General features: G+C 37.9%; 1 protein-coding gene across 2 annotated transcripts in view; it reads right to left on the reverse strand.

Moving 5' to 3' along the window:
- Window positions 1-22441, reverse strand: part of LOC130884604 (uncharacterized) — a 54360-nt gene that overhangs the window by 8610 nt on the left and 23309 nt on the right. For both annotated transcript variants that reach the window (XM_057785685.1, XM_057785684.1), the window contains 11 exons: window positions 21296-21357; window positions 18667-18703; window positions 16950-17011; window positions 12753-12786; window positions 10841-10902; window positions 8248-8284; window positions 6431-6489; window positions 4258-4291; window positions 2416-2473; window positions 1803-1835; window positions 1000-1143 (listed from right to left, as the gene is read on the reverse strand). In XM_057785685.1, coding sequence (XP_057641668.1) covers window positions 1000-1143; window positions 1803-1835; window positions 2416-2473; window positions 4258-4291; window positions 6431-6489; window positions 8248-8284; window positions 10841-10902; window positions 12753-12786; window positions 16950-17011; window positions 18667-18703; window positions 21296-21357 — 622 coding nt within the window. The remainder of the gene's footprint in view (window positions 1-999; window positions 1144-1802; window positions 1836-2415; window positions 2474-4257; window positions 4292-6430; window positions 6490-8247; window positions 8285-10840; window positions 10903-12752; window positions 12787-16949; window positions 17012-18666; window positions 18704-21295; window positions 21358-22441) is intronic.

Consider the following 22441-nt stretch of genomic DNA (forward strand, 5'->3'; position numbering starts at 1 on the left):
AGGGTGTCCTTGAACGGACAGAGAACAGCCAGCCTCTGCTTAGTGATTACAGGGATTAAAGGTGTGCACCAACATGCCCAGCCTCCTACTGCTCTTTGTGCTGCCTCTGTGTTCTCTGGATTTCAATGTGTCAAAGTGGCCTAGGGCTAGGAGGGTAGTAAACATCCTGAGACTGACTACTCATTTCCACTGATGATATATTCTATTTGTGTATCAAATGGATTCATTCTGGGGACTGGAAAGATGGCTCAGTAGTTTATGACACTTGTTCCTCTTGCAGAGACCTGGACTAGATTCCAGCCCACACATATGCTGACAACCATCTGGAACACCAATTCCAGGAGATCAAATGCTGTCTTGGGTGTCTGTGGGCAGCACACACACAAAGTGAATGGAGAGAATGCATGCAAAATATTTATACACATAAAATAAATCAGTTTAAAACATTGTATGTATGTTATGTGCACTCATGTTGACAGTTATGACTCAAGGAGTCTTTATTTTTTATTCTCTGTGTTTTATGAGTCCTCCACAACTGTGATAAAAGTTACTCACTTTCTGATTTTTGTTTCCATAGTCTAATTTGCTATCACTTACACCTTAGAACAGGGATTCCCAACCTGTGAACCCATTTGGGGATCATAGGACCTTTTTACAGAGATCATCTAAGGCCTTCTGGAAACATAGATATCGACATTATGATTCATCACATTAGCAAAATTACAGTTATGAAGGAGCAGCAAAAATCATTTTATGGGTAGGATCATCACATGAGAAATTGTGTTAAATGTTCACAGCATAAGGAACATTGAGAACTACTGTCTTAGAAGGGGACAGGCTAGCATGAGTATTCATAGGAAGGAGAGTATGATGGGGGTGAAAAGTATGTTCAAGGCTTTGTCTTCTCTGACATGATTTGCAACTATACAGACATAGAAACACAAAGTCAACATTCTCCTCACAGACAAATATGTTACTTTTTAAATTAATAGGAATTACCATGAAGAATGACTTCTTTCTAGAGAATTCAGGAAGTGCCTCTCCCAGAGTACTTAGGTCTAGCACTGATTTGCTAAGACCTGCTTGGTCCAGTTTCTTCATTGCAGTGATCTTCTTGTAATACAAAATTTGTTTCTGTATGATCTGCAATGAAAAGACAGAGGATCAATTTTCCTAGTTTGATTAGGAAATGAACTCTTGATTTGGGGTGCACAATATCAAAACTACTTTATTCCTTACTAGGTAGATTGAGAAAATCATGAATTGAGAAATTTGGCCTTTCCCTGTGATTGAGACTAAACTGAACTCACTATATTTTAAACTTTCTGAATCTTATTTGAGATGATTATTAATTTTAATAGCCCCCCTTTCATCAGTGTTTCTCTTCTACGTTTGGGAGGCAAAATGTATATTATTTTCAACTTACAAATAAACTCTCACTTACTAGTGTCCTCCATATCATAGAATCTGTGAAACTGCTTTATAGAAACCCATTTTTCTGCTGAGTTCCGTTCAAAAGTCATTAATATTCAACTTCTGATTCACACAGCCCTTACTCTAAGGCTCCAGGTTACAAACAGGATTCCTAACCTCCTGCAGCTCACAGTGATGAGGTCACTTTACTAGGAACACATAAATGCTAAGTATAACCCTAAAATATTTTAAATATGTGAACATGAAACAAAGAATCAGAGTGTATATTATTGTCAAATACAGAGCAAATATCCGGAAACCAAAGTGTTACTATATAGTAATTGAATCTTCACGTCTACACTGCTGGCTAATTGGGGAAAAATACTTACCGTGTACCTGGAGGAAGAGTTGTCAATATCCTCCTGGTGGAATCAAACAGAAAACACACTGTAATCTCTTCATAATGAAAACTTGGTTGAACAGATTACAAATAGCTACATTTCCAGAATTTCTTGCTGATGTAAATACAGAAGAAAAGAGACAGACAGAGGAGATGGTCTTATCTGTGGTCCTGAAATAGAAATATTCAAAGGAAGAGAAAACCTGCCTGCAATTATCCTGAGAGAAAAGGCACCTGGGTGATGCCTGGATCACTACAATAACTGGACCCTTTAAAATGTATTCAGATGTATTACCACAGTTTTTTTAAAATCAGTCTAATGTGTATCTATTTCTGCAAACCATCCTTGATCAAGCACCAGGCATCTTCTAATATATGAGAACTGCACTCAATCTTCCACTCCCTGTGTTTCCAGTTCATTCTCTTATCGGGCCACCGCTATCTGCAAGGACTTACTGCTCACTGGAATTTATAGAAGAGATGGTTCACTGATACCAAACACTTTTCTCTGACCAAATTTCCATATAAAACTGGATAGGTAGACTACTGCTGCATTTTAACAAAATTCATAAGAAAACAAATTTCACAAAGGAGAATTTTACCTTAATAGCAGAGGTGGTGGCCATGTCCTCTGTTGTAACATGAGGTCTTTCAGAGAGCCTTTAGAATCAAAACATGCAGTGAGAGGTGAGTTTGGTCCTTAGAGCATCTCTCTTGAAAAGTTTGTTATCTGTGCACTAAGTGACATTTTTGCATTTATGTAATTCAACATTGACCCCCGTTTTAAAAAGTTTTTGCTTTGGCAGTTTCAACTTGTCTCAATCTATGTAACATTCAGTGAAGACTCACTCATAGTTGTATTTAAAAATAAAAATTTAAAAAGCCAGTGGTTTGGGAGATGGGTCAGTCAGTAAGAATGTTTGCTGCCAACACAGATCAACCTGAGTTTGAATCCTCAGCATCCACATAAAAAACTGGGCATGGTACATGCACATGTAACCCCAGTACTGTGGGTGGAAGAGACAGGCTACCATTTGGGCTTATTGGCTGCCAGACCAGCTCCAGGGTCAGTCAGAGATCTTATGTCAAGTGGATAAGTTAGAGAATGATGCAAGACACCAATATCCTCCTCTTTCCTTCATGTCTGCACAGAGAAATATGCAAAGCATGCAACAGGCATATGCACACATGCAACACACACACATGCAACACACACACATGCAACACACACACACACATCCCATCACATAGGAGGGGGGAATGGCGAGTTTTGCACACACTTGTTATGATGGTTGCAGTAACTGATTGTTTTGAGCACTTAATGCTCCTATTTCATTTGTTCCCCTAAACCTAAAGCACCATAGCCTGTTTTTTGTAAAAAAAAAAAAAACAAACAAAAAAAAATTAGGCATTTCATTTCATAGCACTCTCTCCCAAGGAGTTGCTTTGGGAAAACATGAAATATACTCTATGTCTAAGAATTAAGTTGCCATCAATCTCAGAAGACACCATATTTTGGGGCCTCGAAGTTATGTTTTGATAGTGTGTCCACATGCATATGTTGAAACTCTTTATACTCAAGGGTATTTCTGAGTCATTTTATAGGACACTGGATAGCAACATTGTCCCCTCAACTTTGCTTCTTCTGAACTACAGCTAAAAGTTCCTAATTTCAGGGTTTCTGATTGGCAAACTCTGGAACAAACACTTTCTTTTTCTAACTTCCACCTACCTAGGGATTCACCACAGAGGTGGAACTCATTAAGAGGGAAATAAACCTGCTGAACAGAAGCATGTCTATAAGGCCATTCTGAGGTGATCCTCTCAGCAAAGTTTGGGAGAATTTTGCCCACACTCTTCCCAGCAGACACCTTGCCCCAAACATACTAGTAAACAGGATTAATAGCCTGAAAACTAATATTTTTACATCTATGTACATGGCATGTTATGTGCAGTGTATTTGTAAGTATGTGTGATTTCAGATATATACATGCCAGTGTGTAGGTGTGGTGATTGGAGTACAGACTTGGGTGTTGACCCTCACCCTCAGCCTTAGTTATATGGCTGAATCTCATTCATGAATGCAATCCCCAGGCAAGCAATCCAGGCAAGCCATCCGGAAAATGTCAGAGTATGGTCTGTCTCCACCTGCAATCTCACCAAAGCTCACCAGGATTTTAGAAGCGCATAGGACCAACAGGCCTCATGTGGACCCTGGGCGTCCATCTCCCATTCTCCCATATGCACAGCCAGCACTTTATCTGCTGAATCACCTCCACAGACAGGGAGTCCTAACAGCATTGCACGCTGTATCTGAGGCATAATTCAGCTTTCAGTAGCAAATAATCAAGAAGCTAAAATTGTCTTACACAGAGGAAAACATGGTGGCAACTTCTGAATTTTATATTCTCTACATACTGTATTTAAAATCCAGACATACTTACCTGAGTGAGATTTGGTCTTGATTTCTTCCATTATCTACAGAGTAGAAAGGCAAAATATGTTATAAGCAACTGTAGAAAAAAGAGCATTGAATGCCAAGGCCAATGCTTCGTTACTACATATATTTTGTATCTGTGTAGCTTTCAAGATGAATACTGATTTATAGACAATAAATACAAGGATAACTCTTAATTTACACTTCTTTGTAGGTTTAAAATACAGAGACAATTTTATCAAAAGTTGATACTAATAATAAATTGGTGTACAAAACACCTATGATCATGAGCATTATCAAACAGAGAAACTGACATCTTAACCAGAATCAATATCACAAGCTGAAGTGTTAATTGGTAGCAGTGTTGCTACTGCTGGATTTGTCTCTGGACTAGTGGTGTTAGGAGAATTGCAAGTGAGCATATCATCTTACATGGAAGTGAAAAAAGCCTCTCTAAAGATTAAGTTGAACTTATTTCGTTGAAGATGAAAATTCCAGACACAAGGAAGCTAAGTCTGTGAGGACCGCTCTTTGCAGCATAGCAAAAGTTAAGAAACACAGGTAGACCAAGGGCAAAGAATTTCCAGATGCCAGGGTGGCAAAGCTACACACAGAGAGAGGGCATTGTGTGTACTCTCCTCAAGTGCTTCTGAGGAAGATGCAGAAGCCCCTCAGTTCTAGCTTCTGGTCCCTCGCTAATGGGCAGTGCAAAGAAGATCAGCACTAGCTGCTATCACCTCCCATGGTAAGAGCTATGGGAAAGCCCCCTGCAGTAGTTATGCACCCTGAACTGTATCTCTAGGGTGAGAAGCATGGAAGAAATGTGGGGACCAAGCAGCAATTCCACGGGAGTAGTACCTCACAGGAAACGTTTGTGTCCACACATACACAACTTCAGTGAGCAGCTTTCACTGCATGCTAACAGCCCGCCCTTCACAAAGGAATAAAGCAAATATTTGCTTATTTCATTCACAGTATGGAAACTGCAGTATAACCTCCTTGGCATTGCCGATGGCTGAGGCAGAGCATTTGTCCCACCAACAAATGGACTGCCAATGAGGCTTAGCATGTTGGAGACCTCCATCAACCATCGTCACCACAAAGGAAATTTAGTGTCGAAATAATGTAAAGGACAGTCACCCACATTACAATAATACTGACTCTTTTCAATAAAGTCTTTCAGATTCCTCTACACTCCATGTACTCCTATTCACTTGATGCTGTGCTCTCCATAGGCAAGGTAGGTGTGAAAGACACTGTGGTGACAGCTGAAAGCCCAAACGCTGTAGTGTTCCTCCCACTCTTAGAATCTTATCCAGACTCAATGGACCAGTCAGTGCTGTCCCCTGCAGAATGATGCTCTTTTCTCAGCCTTCCTCCTACTGTGGCAAATTGTCCTGGAAATTATGTCTATCAGCATGTAAACCAAGTATCACCATATCCTACACCAATAAAACCAAAGGAAAAAGGTGCTGGCGGTATAGCCATTAGGGCGAGCGCTAGCTAGAATCTTAGAATGGCAATGTTCAATCCACAGCACTGCCTACAGGACTCAAAGTCCACTTTTGTAAAACGTTGAGCAAGCCTATTATTTCTTATGCCAAAAAATAGTCAGATTAAATAGCAGATAATTAAAGATAAACATAAAACCATATGTGAATTGTCTAATTGTCTAAATAGAGTAATCATAGAAAGGAACAAAACCCATAAAAATGTAGTTAATTTAGTTCTCAAAATCCTTAATGAAAGTAATTGAATACTGTATTTCTGATTTTTACATGATAAAATTTTATTGACAGTAATATATAAGTAGCATAAAGGTAATATATTTATTATAAAAATGAAAGAAAAATTCATTTTATAACAAGCAAAACTGCTGTCACATAACTCTAGAGGACACATACTGTGGACTAGTTAGAGGTCCTTTTATTTATACAAACATACTGTGTGCATCAGAGGCTCATGTTAAATAAACAAACATGGTTCAGGTAAGATAGTTTGATACTGAAATTTCTCAGAAAATCATTTCTGAAATAATTTTGAATGTGAAGAGCATTAGAAAGCAAATTTTAAAAAATGAAATTATGTTTATATCTCATTTACTTTGTTCCTTTTTTGAATGAATTAAGTTGCTATTGAAACTAGGGAAGTAGCAGCAAAGTATTCATGATTACTCTTACCTCCACTGATCTGAAGAGACTTAAGTATTGGTTTCAGCTCTTCAGGTGGTCGTATGCCCCTGTGGCATATTTTAAAAATTAATATTTTAATATTCATACAAGAACATTGACCGAATGCTTTGATTATTTGCTGTTTGATTTCCTAACATACATTAGAGATTTACAGTCAAGCATTAACTTGTCCTTCAATCAGTTGATTAGGTTTGGTGACACTTTCTTTTAAACTTTTCCCAAGTGAAAGAAAGGAAAGAATTTAGTCCACAGAAATTAGTTCACGGAAAGCATAAAACACACGAGAGAGAAAGAGAAAGAGAGAGAGAGAGAGAGAGAGAGAGAGAGAGAGAGAGAGAGATGAGAGAGAGATAAGAGAGACAGAGAGAGAGAGAACACCAAAGACAGTAGTTTCTCTCCAGCACATATTTTAATATTGTAGTAACTGATGGTCACTCTTCTGCTCAATGTAATTAGTACCCTGATTCCACTTGTCATGTCATCGTCTGCTCCTAGAGCATCACAGAACCCCTCTCTCTCTCTCAGGTTACTTTGTGGGCTCTCAATGCATGTGTTGTTATCTCTCACAAGGTTTGTTTGTGGACCATAAAATAGATTCCTGCTTCTGCTAGCACTCTGACAAGATACCATGGCCTAGGAAATGCTCAGGCTGTCCCTTAGTAGTCCATTCATGAGTGGATCTTGAAACCATAATCGGTCTGTTTCTATGCCAAATGAGCATTGCTATTAACTTATCGAGATAAAAATATGAACAAACAGCAATAAAACTCAGTGGATAATTTCAGCTTGAGACAGTTTAGAACTCCTAGTAGAAAGGAACATGGTTTTTACAAGGTGTGTCCTTGAACAGTTGTAGCTACGGTAATTTATGAGTCTGCACTTTGGACATTAACTGTGATGCATTTGAACCTTTTAACTTGGAGTAATTTATTAATAAATAATTAGTAATAAACAATTTACTAATGTGTATAGAATGCTTTATGATACATGTTCCCACAAATGATAACACAATTGTCCTCTATTGTGGAAGTAATCAATTAAGATGAGCACAGAACTAGCTTGACATACCACCTTTAATTTTCTGCCAAATCAGGGTCTGAGATAGCAGATCACTGACAGAAGGGGCCTTCTACTCTATGTTCATGTCCTACTGATGGGGAAGACAAAGCCCCTTTTATAGACACATAAAGAGTAAACATGCCACAGTTTGACTCTCTACATTCAGATAATGTACTGAGATCCAGAGACTTCATTACTGTAGAAAACAGCTCACAGGAATGGACAAGTGATGGATGGAGCACTGTGGTAGGAGGAAGGCATGGGATCTTCCACCATCTATAAAAGGGTCCTACACAGAATAAAAGGGCCTCTACATGTGGAGATGGTGTCAAATGAAGAAAGTAATTTGTTGGCTTCTTGGAACACTCTGTGATAACGCAGAATGGTCCCAAATCCTATCAGCTCTCAGAAAGACAAATGCGATGAAGATCTAGTTCACTAGCTGATTTCAGAAAAAAATTGAAAAGGCAAGGAATGTCAGATGAACATAGTGAGTGCCGTTATCATCAGTAGGCTCATTTTCCAAGACGCAAAATTGGTACTTGGGAAATGATGGTTGAGTATACACCTCATGTCCACGATCTAAAATCAACAATATTTCTGGCTAAAATACATTGATAATACGATGGGCATTGTAAGACAAAGCAAAAATTGAGTGTATAAATCAGTATCTATCTGAGAATACAACCAATAATTGGCTTGTTATCTCTGAATTTCCTTAGTATTATTGTATTCTTAGACCTTACCTGCAAAAAGGCTTCTTATTGGTATTGTAATGTACTTCTAAAAAAATCAAAATGAATTTATTACAATGCTAGAGAAAGATAACATATAAAATGATTAGATACATAGTATCCATTTTTGAGACTAATATAGACTATTATAGAGTAAATACTCTTTTTGTAGGAAATTCGTATATGTAGAATTGATCCATTTTGTTTATTTCAAATCAAACAAGACTTAAACTTATCAAGCACAATACCTAAAAATAAACAATCACCCTGTGATTCCCAAGACAGCCAGAACTACATAACAATAAAACTGTGTCTCACAAACAAAACAACAGATTCAAAATGGAAAAAAAAATCCATGGGCCTATACACATTTTTGTTCTTCAAGGAAACAAAGAACCTTGTTGAGCCTTTTAGTTAAAATTGTTCATTTTATGGTGCAAATTGCTACCACTGGGACTAGATGTATGGCTTCTGTCTTTTGTATCAGGATAAAACCTGGCAGAAAGAAAGAGAAGAAGGACAAAGACCTTCACATAACAGCTCAAGATAGGGCAGGCATCAAGCTTCCTCTCCTCATCCCCTTTGAGGGAAGAATATCCTTAGTTCCATCTGGGTTCCCAGCCTTATATGCAGCTTAGAGAATGCTCATGATATCAGGCATCATCTCCCCTGAAATGAATTATTGAAAAGATCCCTCCCTTGGTAGTAATAAACCCGAGTTCTACCTCAGGTGCAAGAGCATCAGAGAAGCAGCTGTGAGACTGGAGCAGCAAATTCCATGGGCTACCTTCTGACATAGGATCATTGTACATGTTTACATACATAAACAATAAACTCACTGAATTGTTCCCTGGACACTTGCAGTTTGCTTTTAGAAATGAAACATTGGAGGCAGGCAGTAGTTGCTCACACCTTTAATCCCAGTGCTTGAAGACAGAGGCAGGAGGCTCCATGGGAGTTTGAGGCAAGAAGGCAAGCTTCTGTAGAGAATACATTAAAGGGCAGGCTCCAATCTACACACAGAAAAACCCTGTCTCAATAACCTTAAAATAAACATAAACCAAAAAAGAAATGAAATCATTTATTTTTGTCTTGTTGAAAGTCAAGGAAACTTAGTGTGCCTTTTTAGCATTCCCCCATGTCTCAGGAAGGCCATTTGAGCCACCAACTAGTGGACTGGGATTGCGGCTCAGTAGGAAAGCCTATGCTTATTATGCAGGAAGCCTCAGTCAGTTCTCACCACCACAAATGCCATGAACAGCAAACTTCATAATAAAGTGACACAACGCTGTCTCCATTACAATAATATTGACTCTCTTCATCTTACCTCTTGAGGGAGGAGGGTTTTGGATTCACTACCTAGAGTGGTTGCCACTGGCAACTTAGGTATAAAAGACACTGTGGTGACAGTTGCTGGAAGTAAACACTACGTGGTGTTCCTGCCACTGCCACAAAGTCTCTCCAGACTCAGTGGAGAAGCAGACAATTCTATGAAATACCGAATGATGTCGTTTTCTTCACTTTGCTTTTTGTTTCAATTTTTTTAAAAGATTTCTTATATCTACAGTGTTTTGTCCTCATATATTCCTGCAGGCCAGAAGAGGGCACCAGATCTCATTACAGATAGTTGTGAGCCACCATGTGGTTGCTGGGAATTGAACTCAGGACCTCTGAAAGTGCTGCCTGTGCTCTTAACTTCTGAGCCATCTCTCCAGCTCCTTGTTTCAATTTTTATTCTTGAATCATGCTTTGCAGCATGGAAATGATATACACCCTTACCATATTCTATTTAACAAAAACAGAAGGCAGATATAATGGCTAAGGTGCTTGCCTAAAATGCTCCCAAAGCCTTATGTTCAACCTCTAGCACTTCAGAGGAAAGAAAGAAAGAAAGAAAGAAAGAAAGAAAGAAAGAAAGAAAGAAAGAAAGAAAGAAAGAAAGGAGGGAGGGAGGGAGGGAGGGAGGGAGGGAGGGAGGGAGGGAGGGAGGGAGGGAGGGGAGGCAGGGACCAAGAAAAAGGAAGAAGGAAAAGAAAGAAAAGGAAAATATATAAGGATTGTTAAGTCTTCCTAAAATCAATGCATCCACTGGAAAAGAAACACTTCCACCCTAAAGTAGGAGATTTCTAAAGAAAACAATTATATAGTATGCCAACACATTCCAAACTGAGAACTTTCACAGACATTTAAGAACTCTGATGATTTAGTAACATCATAAGGTAGGGAAATTAGTTAATGAAAATAATAGATTAAGGTTTTGTGACATAATTTCATTTTAGTGGCAGTGAGATTTGTAGCGATATGCAGTACAAAATACAAGGCATTTGTCATAAAACTCAGGGAAAATCTGAATTTCTGACAATCCTATTTGCTGCAATGTGACTATGGAAGACATGCGCTGTGTAAAGATGTTTTCTCATTTATTCAAAGGCTGTACAGATATCAGCATGAAAATGAAATAAACAATGTTTTGACAAAAATTCTTCACACTTGAAAGTGCTTGATTTATACTTGTTTTCCTTAACTCCTTTTTGGGATCTAAAATCTTTACTCTTCCTTATTCCTTCTTCTTCAGGGAAGGTAGGACAGATGGAGTAATTCTTACCTTTGTTGAAGGTGACACACTTTTTCTTTCTCTTCTCTGGCTCTCTTGTCATTGTTCCTTCACTGTGACATATGTTGAAAGTGATCATCATTTAACTATCCATATAAAAACACTTAGCATGTTTATAAATTCTTTATTTTTGAGTCCCTAATACATCTTACATTACATATTTACAAAAACATTTTTGGAAACAGGATCTCATTATGTATTCCAGATAACTTTTTATACACTATGTGTTTCATGTTTGTCTTGAAATCAAAGAGATCTATGCCTCCTGCCTCCCACATTCTGCGATTAAAGGCATGGGCAAAGAGGCCGAGCCAAATAATTCTGAATTCATTCTTCAACAGTTGGTGATGATTAATGACTGCTCTCCTTTCCACCTTTCATCATGGAGAAGAACATACAAAATTTAGCTCTGGATTAAAATAACACACACAACACACACATCCAAGCACACAAGACAGAGGAATGGGATGGTTTTTCCACACACTTTGTTCTGATGGTTGCAGTAACTGATCGTTTTGTGCTCTAAGTACTTAATGCTTCTATTTCATTTCTTCCCCTAAACCTAAAGCACCTTGTCCTCTTTTCTGTCAAGAAACTTTTTAGGCATTACATTTAGTCACTCACTCTCCCCAAGAAATTGCTTTGGGAGCAACATTTTGATCTAAACATCAAACATCTAAAAATCTAAACATTTAAACATCAAGCTGCCAACAATATCACAATTCACCATATTTTGGTGATTTGAAGCTGCTTTATTGGTAGTCTGTGCACAAGTACATGATGAAATTCTTTTTTTCCTTTTTTTTTTTTTGGTTTTTTGAGATAGAGTTTCTCTGTAGTTTTGAAGCCTGTCCTGGAACTGGTTCTTGTAAAACAGGCTTGTATTGAACTCACAGATATGCCTGCCTCTGCTTTCCTGAGTGCTAGGATTAAAAGCATGCACCAAAACCACCTGGATCTATGATGATCCTCTTTATACTCAACGGCCATTACTTCCTGCACACGTCTTGAGTATTTACAGGGCACTGCAGAGCAATACAGTACCCTCAGCTCTACTCCATCCAAACTACAGCTAAGAGATCCAAATTTCAGGGCTTCTGGTTGGTAAGCTCTGGACCAACCAGTTTGCTTTTCTAACTTCACCTACCTGGTGATTCACCACAGTTGGGGAACTCATTAAGGGAGCTATTAACCTGCTGGACAGAAGCACGTCTATAAGGCCATTCTGAGGTGATCTTTAGCAAAGCCTTGGAGAGTTTTGAACCTTGCCATATTATTCACACTCTTCCCACAGACAACTCAGCCAAACAAATTAGTGAAAAAGATTAATGACTTGAAAATGGATCCTTTTACATATATGTGCAAAATATGTTATATGCTGTGTATTTCTATGTATGTGTGATTTAAGGTACATACATGCCAGTGTGTAGGTGTGGTGATTGGAATATAGACTTGGGAGTTGACCCTAACCTTAAGCATAGTTTACCAGCTGGGTCTCTCACTCATGAATGCAAGCCTCAGGCAAGCAATCCAGGAAATGTCAGGGGATGCTCTGTCTCCACCTGCAATCTCACCATAAGCTCACCAGAATTTTAGAAGTGCACAAGACCAACAGGCCTCATATAGACCCTGGGAATCCATCTCCCATTCTCCCATATGCACAGCCAGCACTTTACCCGCTGAATCACCTCCACAGATAGGGAGCCCTAATAGCATTTCATGCTATATCAGAGGAATAATCAGTTATTTAAAACTATATGCTTCTCCATAGATAAATATTCAGTTTTGATTAGCAAATAATCAAGAAGCTGAAACTGTCTTACGCAGAGAAAAACATGGTGGCAGCTTCTAAACTTTATATTCGCTACATGCTCAATGTATTTTAAAATCCAGACATTCTTACCTGAGTGAGATCTGGTCTTTTAGTCTTCGACTACCTATAAAGTCGAAAAACAAAATATATTATAATCAACTGTAAAATATAAGAGCATTAAATGCCAAGGCCAATATTTTTTTCTACATATACTTTGTCCCCAAATGTGGATAAAATTTAAAGTGAATATTGATTTATAGACAACAAATATATGGATAACTCTTAATTGAGACTTCTTTGTATGTTTCAAATAGAGACAAACTTATCAAAAGTTACTACTTATAATAAATTGGTGTACAAAACACCTATGATCTTGAGCACTATAAGACATCTTAACCAGAATCAATATCACAAGCTGAAGTGTTAAAGTAGTAGCACAGTGTTGCTGCTGTGGCTTTTGTCTCTGGACTAGTGGTGGCAGGAGAATTGTAAGTGAGTATACTCATCTTGTATGGAAGTGAAAAGAGTTTATCTAAGGTTTGAGTTGACCTTATTCCATTGAAGATGAAAATTCCAGACACAAGGAAGCTAAGTCTATTGTGACTGCCCTTTGCAGCATAGCAAAATGAAAAAACAAACAAAAAACAAAACAAAAAAAAAAAACCACAAGCAGACCAAGGACAATGGCTCCTGCAAAGAATTTCAAACTGATAGGTTGGCAAAGCTCCAGAGAGGGGTCAAGGTGTGCACTCTCCTCAAGTGCTTCTGAGGAAGCTGCAGAAGGCCCTCAGTTCTAGCTTCTGTTCCTTCGCTAATGGGCAGTGCAAAGAAGTTCAGCATCAGCAGCTGTCACCTCCCATGGTAAGAGCTATTGCAAAGCCCCCTGCAGTAGTTATTCAGCCTGAACTGTATCTCTAGGGCGAAAAGTATGGAAGAAACGTGGGGACCAAGCAGCAATTCCATGGTAGTAGTACCTTACAGGAAACATCAGAGTTCCCACAGACAATGTATCAAGCTCCCACTGCATGCTAAAAGCCCGCCCTCTGAAAAGGAATAAAACAAGTTCTTGTTTATTTTATTCACAGTATATAAACTGTAATATAACTTCCTTGGCATTGCCTATGGCTGAAGCAGAGTGTTGGTCCCAACAACAAATGGATTGCCAATGAGGCTTAGCATGTGGGAGACCTCCATCAACCCTCTTTACCACAATGAAAATCCAAGGTGGTGCCTGTTCACCTGCAATCTCCGTGGAACCCTAAAACACAGTTTGTTCCAATACTGAGGGGCCACAAGTGCCAGCGAGCTCCATGGAATTCTGAAACACAGCTTGCTTCAATACTGAGGAGACCTAAGAGACAGCCACAGCAAAAATGGACCAAGATGCCAAGACACTGCTGGCCTCATTTGAAGGAAGAGATGGGTAGGTGCCTATGCAAGAATTCCTCCAACATCCTAAAACACAAAATGGTAACACGAGAATCCAGTGGACACACAAAAGGAAGACTTGACCATCCTGACCGCAAAATAGAAGAAAACGAGTTTGAATGTAACTTTATGAAAATGATGAATATCTATAAAGAGGAAGTGAAAAACTCCCTTAAAGAAATTGAAGAGAAGACAAATTTGAAGAAATTAATAAATTCTTCAAAGAAACCCAAAAATATACATGATAAAACAATCAAACAAGTGAAAGAAACAGTTGAAGACTTGAAGACTGAAATACATGTAATAAAGAAAACACACACCAAGGGAATTGTGGATATGGGAAATCTGGGTAAATGACAGGAACTACAGAGACAAGTATAACCAACGGAATATAAGAGATAAAAGAAAGAATCTCAGGTGCTGAACATACCATAAAGAAAATACTCATTGGTCAACAAATTCTTAACACAAAACATTCAGGAAATCTGAGCTACCATGAAAAGGCCAACACTAAGAATAATAGGAGTAGAAGAATAAGAAGAACTCCAGCTCAAAGGCACAGAAAACATATTCAACAAAATTATAGAAGAAAACTTTCCTAACCTAAAGAAGGATATCCCTATGAAGACACAGGAAGCTTACAGATGACCAAATAGACTGGATCAAAAGAATAGCATTCCCTAGCCATATAATAATCAAAACAAAGAACATATAGAATAATGAAAGAATATTAAAAGGTGCAAAGGAAAATGGTCAAGTAACATATAAGGTAAACCTATCAGAATTACACCTGACTTCTCAATGGAAACCATGAAAGCCAGAAGGTCCTGGATAGATGTTTTGTAGACGCTAGGAAACTATGGATGCAAGCCCAGGCTACTATACTCAGCAAAGCTTTCACTCACCATCTATGGATAAAGCAAGATACTCCATGACAAAAACAGATTTAAACAGTACATATCCAAAAACTCAGCCTTACAGAAAGCACTAGTAGGAAAACTTCAACCCAAGGAAGCTAACTACACCCACAATACCATGGAAATCTGGTAGCCCCCCACCAGCATAACCCAAAGAAGGGAAACACACAAACACCACTACTGAAAGAGAACCAGAGTTAACAACCACTGGTCATTAATATCGCTTAAATCAATCTACTCTTAGGCACAGGCTAAGCGAATGGATATGAAAACAGAATCTTCTGCTATTTACAAGAAACACACTTCAACCTCAAAGACAGACTCTATCTCGGAGTAAAGGGTTGGGAAAAGATCTTCCAATCAAATGGACCTAAGAAACAAGCGGGTGTAATATCAAACAAACTTTATTTCAAACTAAAATCAATCAGAAGACATGGTAAAGGACACTTTATACTCATGACAGGAACAATTCATCAGGATGAAGTCTCTATCCTGAATATATATGCCCCAAATTCAAGAGCACCCACATATGTAAAAGAAACATTACTAAAACTGAAATCATACATCAAACACCACACACTAATAGTAGGAGATTTCAACACTCCCTCTATCCAATGGACAGATCAACCAGACAGAAACTTAAGAGAGAAACAAGAGAACAGTTGTAAAGAATCACATGGCCTTAACAGACATCTATAGAACACTCCACACCGACCCCCCCCAAATAAAGAACTCACCCAGAAGGAGTAGAAGACAGGAAATAATCAAACAGAGGGCTGAAATCAACACAATAGAAACACAGAAAACAATACAAAGAATCAATGGCACAAAGAGCTAGTTCTTTGAAAAAAAATCAACAAGATTGACAAACCGTTATCCAAACTAATCAAAAGATGGAGAGACATATCATTCAAATTAACAAAATCAGATATGAAAAGAAGGACATAACAACAGACATTGAGGAAATTCAGAGAACCATTAGGTCATACTACAAAACCTGTACTACACAATATTGGAAAATGTAAAAGAAATGAACAATTTTGTTAGATAGATACCATATTCTCAATGGACCAATCAGTGCTGTCGACTGTAGAATGATGCACTTTCTCAGCCTTCCTCCTATTATGGCAATTGCTATGGAAATTATGTCTATCATCATACAAACCAAGTATCATCATATCTTAAACTAACTAAGAAAACCAAAGGAAAAAGGTACTGGCAATATAGTCAATAGGGCATGCGCTACTGGAGAATGTTTATAACAACAGTGTTCAATCCCCCAAACTGCCTACAGGACTCAAAGTCCATTTATTTCTTTAAAATGTTGAGCAAGCCTATTATTTCTTAGGTCAAGATTTTTGTCAAAATATATTCAGATTAAATAACAGATAATTAAAGTCAAACATAATACCATATGTGAATTATCTAATATGTCTAAATTGAGAAATTATAGAAAGGAGCAAAACCCAGAAAACTTATTAACATTTACTCCTCAAAAAACTTAAAGTAATTGAATACTGTATTTTTGGTTTTTTAACATGATCATCTTATTGACATTGACATGGATGTATATAATAATATGTAGCATAAACACAATGTGGTTTTAATAAAAAATCCATTTATAACAAATCAACCTGCGGTTACATGACCATAGAGGACACGTACTGGGGACTAGTTAGAGATCTTTTTATTTATACAAAGATACTGTGTACATCAGAGACTCACATTAAATAAACAAACATGTTTCAGATGATATAGTTTGAGACTGACAATTTCTCAGAAATTACTTCTTAAATAATTCTGAATCCAAAGGACATTTGAAGGCAAATTTAAAGAAGATAGAATTACATTTCTATATAATTTCCTCTGTTCATATTTTGAAAAAACCAAGCTGTTTTTGAAATTAGGGAGGTGGTAGTAAAGTATTCACCATCACTCTTACCTCTTTTAATCTGGAAAGACTTCTTCAATAGGGATTTTAGCTGTCTTGCTGGTCTTACTGCACTGTGGCATGTTTTAAAAAGTAATATTTTAATATTCATATAAAAACATTTACCAAATGTTTTCCTAAAATACATTAGAGATTTACCATCAGCCATTAAATTGCCCTTCAATCAGTTGATTAGGTTTGGTGACAATTTCCTTAACACTTTTTCTCATGTGAAAAAAGAATTTGGTCCACTAAAAGCATAGAAAGACACACACACACACACACACACACACACACACACACGAAGAAAGTCACTAGTTTCTCCACAACACATTTTTTAATCCTGCAGTAGCTGATGGTTACTCTTGTGCTCAATGTAATTAGTGCCCCGATTCCACTTGTCATGTCATTGTCTGCTCATAGAGCATCACAGAACCCCTCTCTCTCAGGTTATTTTGTGGGCTCTCAATGCATGTGTTGTTATCTCTCATAAGGTTTGTTTGTGGACCATAGAATAGATTCCTGCTTCTGCTAGCACTCTGACAAGATACCATGGCCAGGATATGCTCAAGCTGTCCCTTAGTAGTCCACTCATGAGTGGATCTTGAAACCATAATCGGCCTGTTTCTATGCCAAATGAGCATTGCTATTAACGAGATAAAAATATAAACAAACAGCAGTAAAACTCAGTGGATAATTTCAGGTTATTAGCTTGAGACAGTTTAGAATTCCTAGTAGAAAGGAACATGGTTTTTACAAGGTGTGTCTTTGAACAGTTGTAGCTACGGTAATTTATGAGTCTGCACTTTGGACATTAACTGTGATGCATTTGAACCTTTTAACTTGGAGTAATTTATTAATAAATAATTAGTAATAAGCAATTTACTAATGTGTATAGAATGCTTTATGATACATGTTCCCACAAATGATAACACAATTGTCCTCTATTATGGAAGTAATCAATTAAGATGAGCACAGAACTAGCTTGACATACCACCTTTAATTTTCTACCAAATCACTGTCTGAGATAGCAGATCACTGACAGAAGGGGCCTTCTACTCTATGTTCATGTCCTACTGATGGGGAAGACAAAGCCCCTTTTATAGACACATAAAGAGTAAACATGCCACAGTTTGGCTCTCTATATTCAGATAATGTACTGAGATCCAGAGACTTCATTACTGTAGAAAACAGCTCACAGGAATGGACAAGTGATGGATGGAGCACTGTGGTAGGAGGAAGGCATGGGATCTTCCACCATCTATGAAAGGGTCCTACACAGAATAAAAGGGCCTCTGCATGTGGAGATGGTGTCAAAGGAGGTAAACAATTTGTTGATTTCTTGTAACACTCTGTGATAATGCAGAATGATCCCAAATCCTGCCAGCTCTCAGAAAGACAAATGCGATGAAGATCTAGTTCACTAGCTGATTTCAGGAAGTTTTGAAAGGCAAGGAATGTCAGATGGACATAGTGAGTATGGTTATCATCAGTAGGCTCATTTTCCAAAACGCAGAATTGGTACTTGGGAAATGATGGTTGAGTATACACCTCATGTCCACGATCTAAAAACAACAATATTTCTGGCTAAAATACATTGATAATACTATGGGGATTGTAAGACAAAGCAAAAATTGAGTGTATAAATCAGTATCTATCTGAGAATACAACCAATAATTAGCTTGTTATCTTTGAGTTTCCTTAGTCTTTATATATTGTTAGACCTTACCTGCAAGAAGACTTTATGTCAGTGCTGAAATTTTCTTCTGAAAAAATCAAAATTAATTCATTACAATGCTAGAAAAATATAACGTATAAAATTATTAGACATACAGTATAATTTTTGAGATGAATCTAGATTATTCTAGAGTAAATACTCCTTTGTAAGACATTTCTTCATGTGGAATTCATTCGTTTTCTTTATATTTCAAATCAAAGAAGACTTAAATTTAATAAGCATAATACCTAAAGGTAAACACCCACCCATAAACAATTGAAATGATCCTAAATGATCTCTCTCAGACAGATGGAGAGCAGCATCCTTACCAGTATAAGCATCAATTAACTGTGTCACAAAATAGCTTCTGTGGTTCTTCTTTGACTGTGGGATAATGACACTTGAGAAAAATTCTAGAGTCTGGATGGTGGCACACAACATTAATCCCAGCACATGGGTAAAGGCAGGTGGATCCCTGTGATTCCCAAGACAGCCAGAACTACGTAACAATGAGACTGCGTCTCACAAAACAATTTCAAAATGGAAAAAAAATCCATGAGCCTATACACATTTTTGTTCTTCAGGGAAACAAGGAATCTTGTTCAGCTTTTTAGTTACAATTGTTCATTTTATGGTGCAAATTGCTACCACTGGGACTAGATGTATGGCTTCTGTCTTTTGTATCAGGGTATAACCTAACAGAAAAAAAGAGAAGAAGGGCAAAGAATTTTACCTAACAGCTCAAGGGAGTGCAACAGGCTTCCTCTCCTCATCCCCGTTGAGGGAAGAATATCCTTAGTTCCATCTGGGTTCCCAGCCTTATATGCAGCTTAAAGGATGCTCATGAAAGCAGGCATCATGTCCCCTGAAATGAATTATTGGAAAGATCCCTCCCTTGGTAGTAATAACCCCGAGCTCCACCTCAGGTGAGAGATCAGCAGAGAAGCAGCTGTGAGACTGGAGCAGCAAATTCCATGGGCTTCCTTCTGACATAGGATCATTGTATGTGTCTACATACGTAAACAATAAACTCACTGAATACTTCCCTAGACACTTGCAGCTTGCTTTTAGAAATAAACATTTGAGTTGGGCAGTGATGGTGCACCCCTTTAATCCCAGCACTTGATACCAGAGACACGCAGATCTCTGTAATTTCAAGCCTAGCCTTGTCTACAGAATGAATTTCAGGTTAGGCTCAAAGTCAACACACAGGAAAACCCTGTCTCACAAAACCAAAATAAACATGGGAAAACAAAAATGAAAAAAAAAAACCTTCATTTATTTTTTGTCTTGATTAAAGTCAGAGAAACTTAATGTGCTTTCATAGCATTCCCCACAACTCAGGAAGTTCATTTGAGAAACCAACTACTGGACTGGGATTGCGGCTCAGTAGGAAAGCCTATGCTTATTATGCAGGAGGCCTCAGTCAGTTCTCACCACCACAAATGCCATGAACAGCAAACTTCATAATAAAGTGACACAACGCTGTCTCCATTACAATAATATTGACTCTCTTCATCTTACCTCTTGAGGGAGGAGGGTTTTGGATTCACTACCTAGAGTGGTTGCCACTGGCAACTTAGGTATAAAAGACACTGTGGTGACAGTTGCTGGAAGTAAACACTACGTGGTGTTCCTGCCACTGCCACAAAGTCTCTCCAGACTCAGTGGAGAAGCAGACAATTCTTTGAAATACAGAATGATGTCGTTTTCTACACTCTGCTTTTTGTTCCAATATTTATTCCTGAATCATGTTTTGCAGCATGGAAATGATATTCACCCTTACCATGTTCTATAAGAAAAACTAAAGAGAAAAGTACTGAAGTTAGGGATAATGGGTAGGGTGCTTGCCTAGAATGCTCCCAAAGCCTTGTGCTCAATGTCTAGCACTTGAGAAAATCAAACCAAAACAAAAAAGAAGGAATGAAGAGAAGGAAGGAAGGAAGGAAAGAAGGAAGGAATGAAGAGAAGGAAGGAAGGAAGGAAGGAAGGAAGGAAGGAAGGAAGGAAGGAAGGAAGGAAGGGAAAAAGAAAACATGTCAGGATTGATAAGTCTTCATAAATTCATTACAGAACGAAGCTTTCATCCTAAAATAGGAGATTTCTAAAGAAAACAATTATACAGTAGGACAAAACTGTACAAATTGAGAAATTGCACACACGTTAAAGAGGTCAGAAGATTTTAATTATATCATAAGGTAGGAAATTATTTAATGAAAGTTATTGATTACTGAGGTTGGTTTGTGACATAATTACATTCTAGTGATACCTACCTGTGTATTGTTATGCAGTACAAAATACAAGGCTCTTGTCATAAAACTCAAGGAGAATATGCATTTCTAATAATCCTATTTGCTGCAATGGGACTATGGAGGATATGTGTGCGTAAAGTTGATTTCTCCTTTATTCAAAGGGAGTACAGATATCAGCATTAATATAAAATAAGCAATGTTTTGACAATAATCTTCACAGTTGAAAGTTCTTTGAAATAATTTCTTAATTAATTCTGACTTTTCAGAATATTTGAAAACCACAGAACTGCATTTATACTGGATTTCCTTAACTCCTTTTTGGGGATCTAAAATCTTCGCTCTTCCTTATTTTCTTTAGGGAAGGTAGGAGCAGTTGGAGTCGTTCTTACCTTGGTTGAAGATGGCATACTTTTTCATTGATTGTTCTGATTCTACTGCAGCTGCTCCTCCACTGTGACATATGTTTAAAAGTGATCATCATTTAATTATTCATAGAAAAACACTTAGCATGTTTTCTAAATTCTTTATTTTTGAGTCCCTAATATATCTTACATTAGATATTTACAAATAATTTCTTGAAACAGGATTTCATTATGCAGTCCAGCTGACCTTAAACCCACTATATGCATCATGTTGGTCTTGAAATGAAAGAGATCTCTGTGCCTCCTGTTTTCCAAGTTCTGGGATTAAAGGCATGGGCATCAAGACCCAGCCTAAGAACTCTAAACTAATTCTTCAACAGTTGGTGATGATTAATGACTGCTGTCCTTCCCACCTTCCCTCATAAGAAGAAACAGAGAAAATTTAGCTCTTGATTAGCGCTCTCTCTCTCTCTCTCTCTCTCTCTCTCTCTCTCTCTCTCTCTCTCGCACGCACACACGAATGATAGCAGTGCTTTTTCCATGATTTTCTTTGAATGCTCTGGTAACCTTGTATTTATATGCTCATGGTGTCAGTGCTCCTGTTCCACTCATCTGCCTGCATGTCCCTATGGTCCCACAAGTCAGAACTCTTTGGAGGTATTTTGTTGAGTACTATGCTCTCAATGGTCAGTATATGTAAAAGTTATTTATTTTTTTTGCTTCTAAGCATCCTTCTGCCTGCATTCTCAGAAACCATGACAGTTGTGGTACCTTCAAATTGTTTTAACAGTTCTTTCATGTGTGAATGCTGAAACCACTGCCTGGCTGTTTCTTTGTTCATAAGCCTTTTTGTGTAATCCTGAGTCTTTGTAACTCACGACCAGCTTCAAAACTCAAGGAAAGCAACACTCCTTTGTCAGTTATATTCTTCCCAGGTCGGAGCTAAGAATGCTGCACTTCAGGGCCTATTGCCAGGATACTCTGGACCAGCAGCTTTATTTTCCTAGTTTCTGCTTTGGCTGTCATCACGGTCTTGGAACTTGTCATGGGGACTTTTCACCTGCGGTGTGAACCTTGTCCAAAATAGCACTGCTACTGAAGTGATCTCCAGAAAACTAAGAAAACCTTCAACATTGACCACTATTTCCAATGTCTTTTGAGCAGATAATGATC

This window comes from Chionomys nivalis, chromosome 12, assembly GCF_950005125.1.
Source record: "Chionomys nivalis chromosome 12, mChiNiv1.1, whole genome shotgun sequence".
Classification (NCBI taxonomy): domain Eukaryota; kingdom Metazoa; phylum Chordata; class Mammalia; order Rodentia; family Cricetidae; genus Chionomys; species Chionomys nivalis.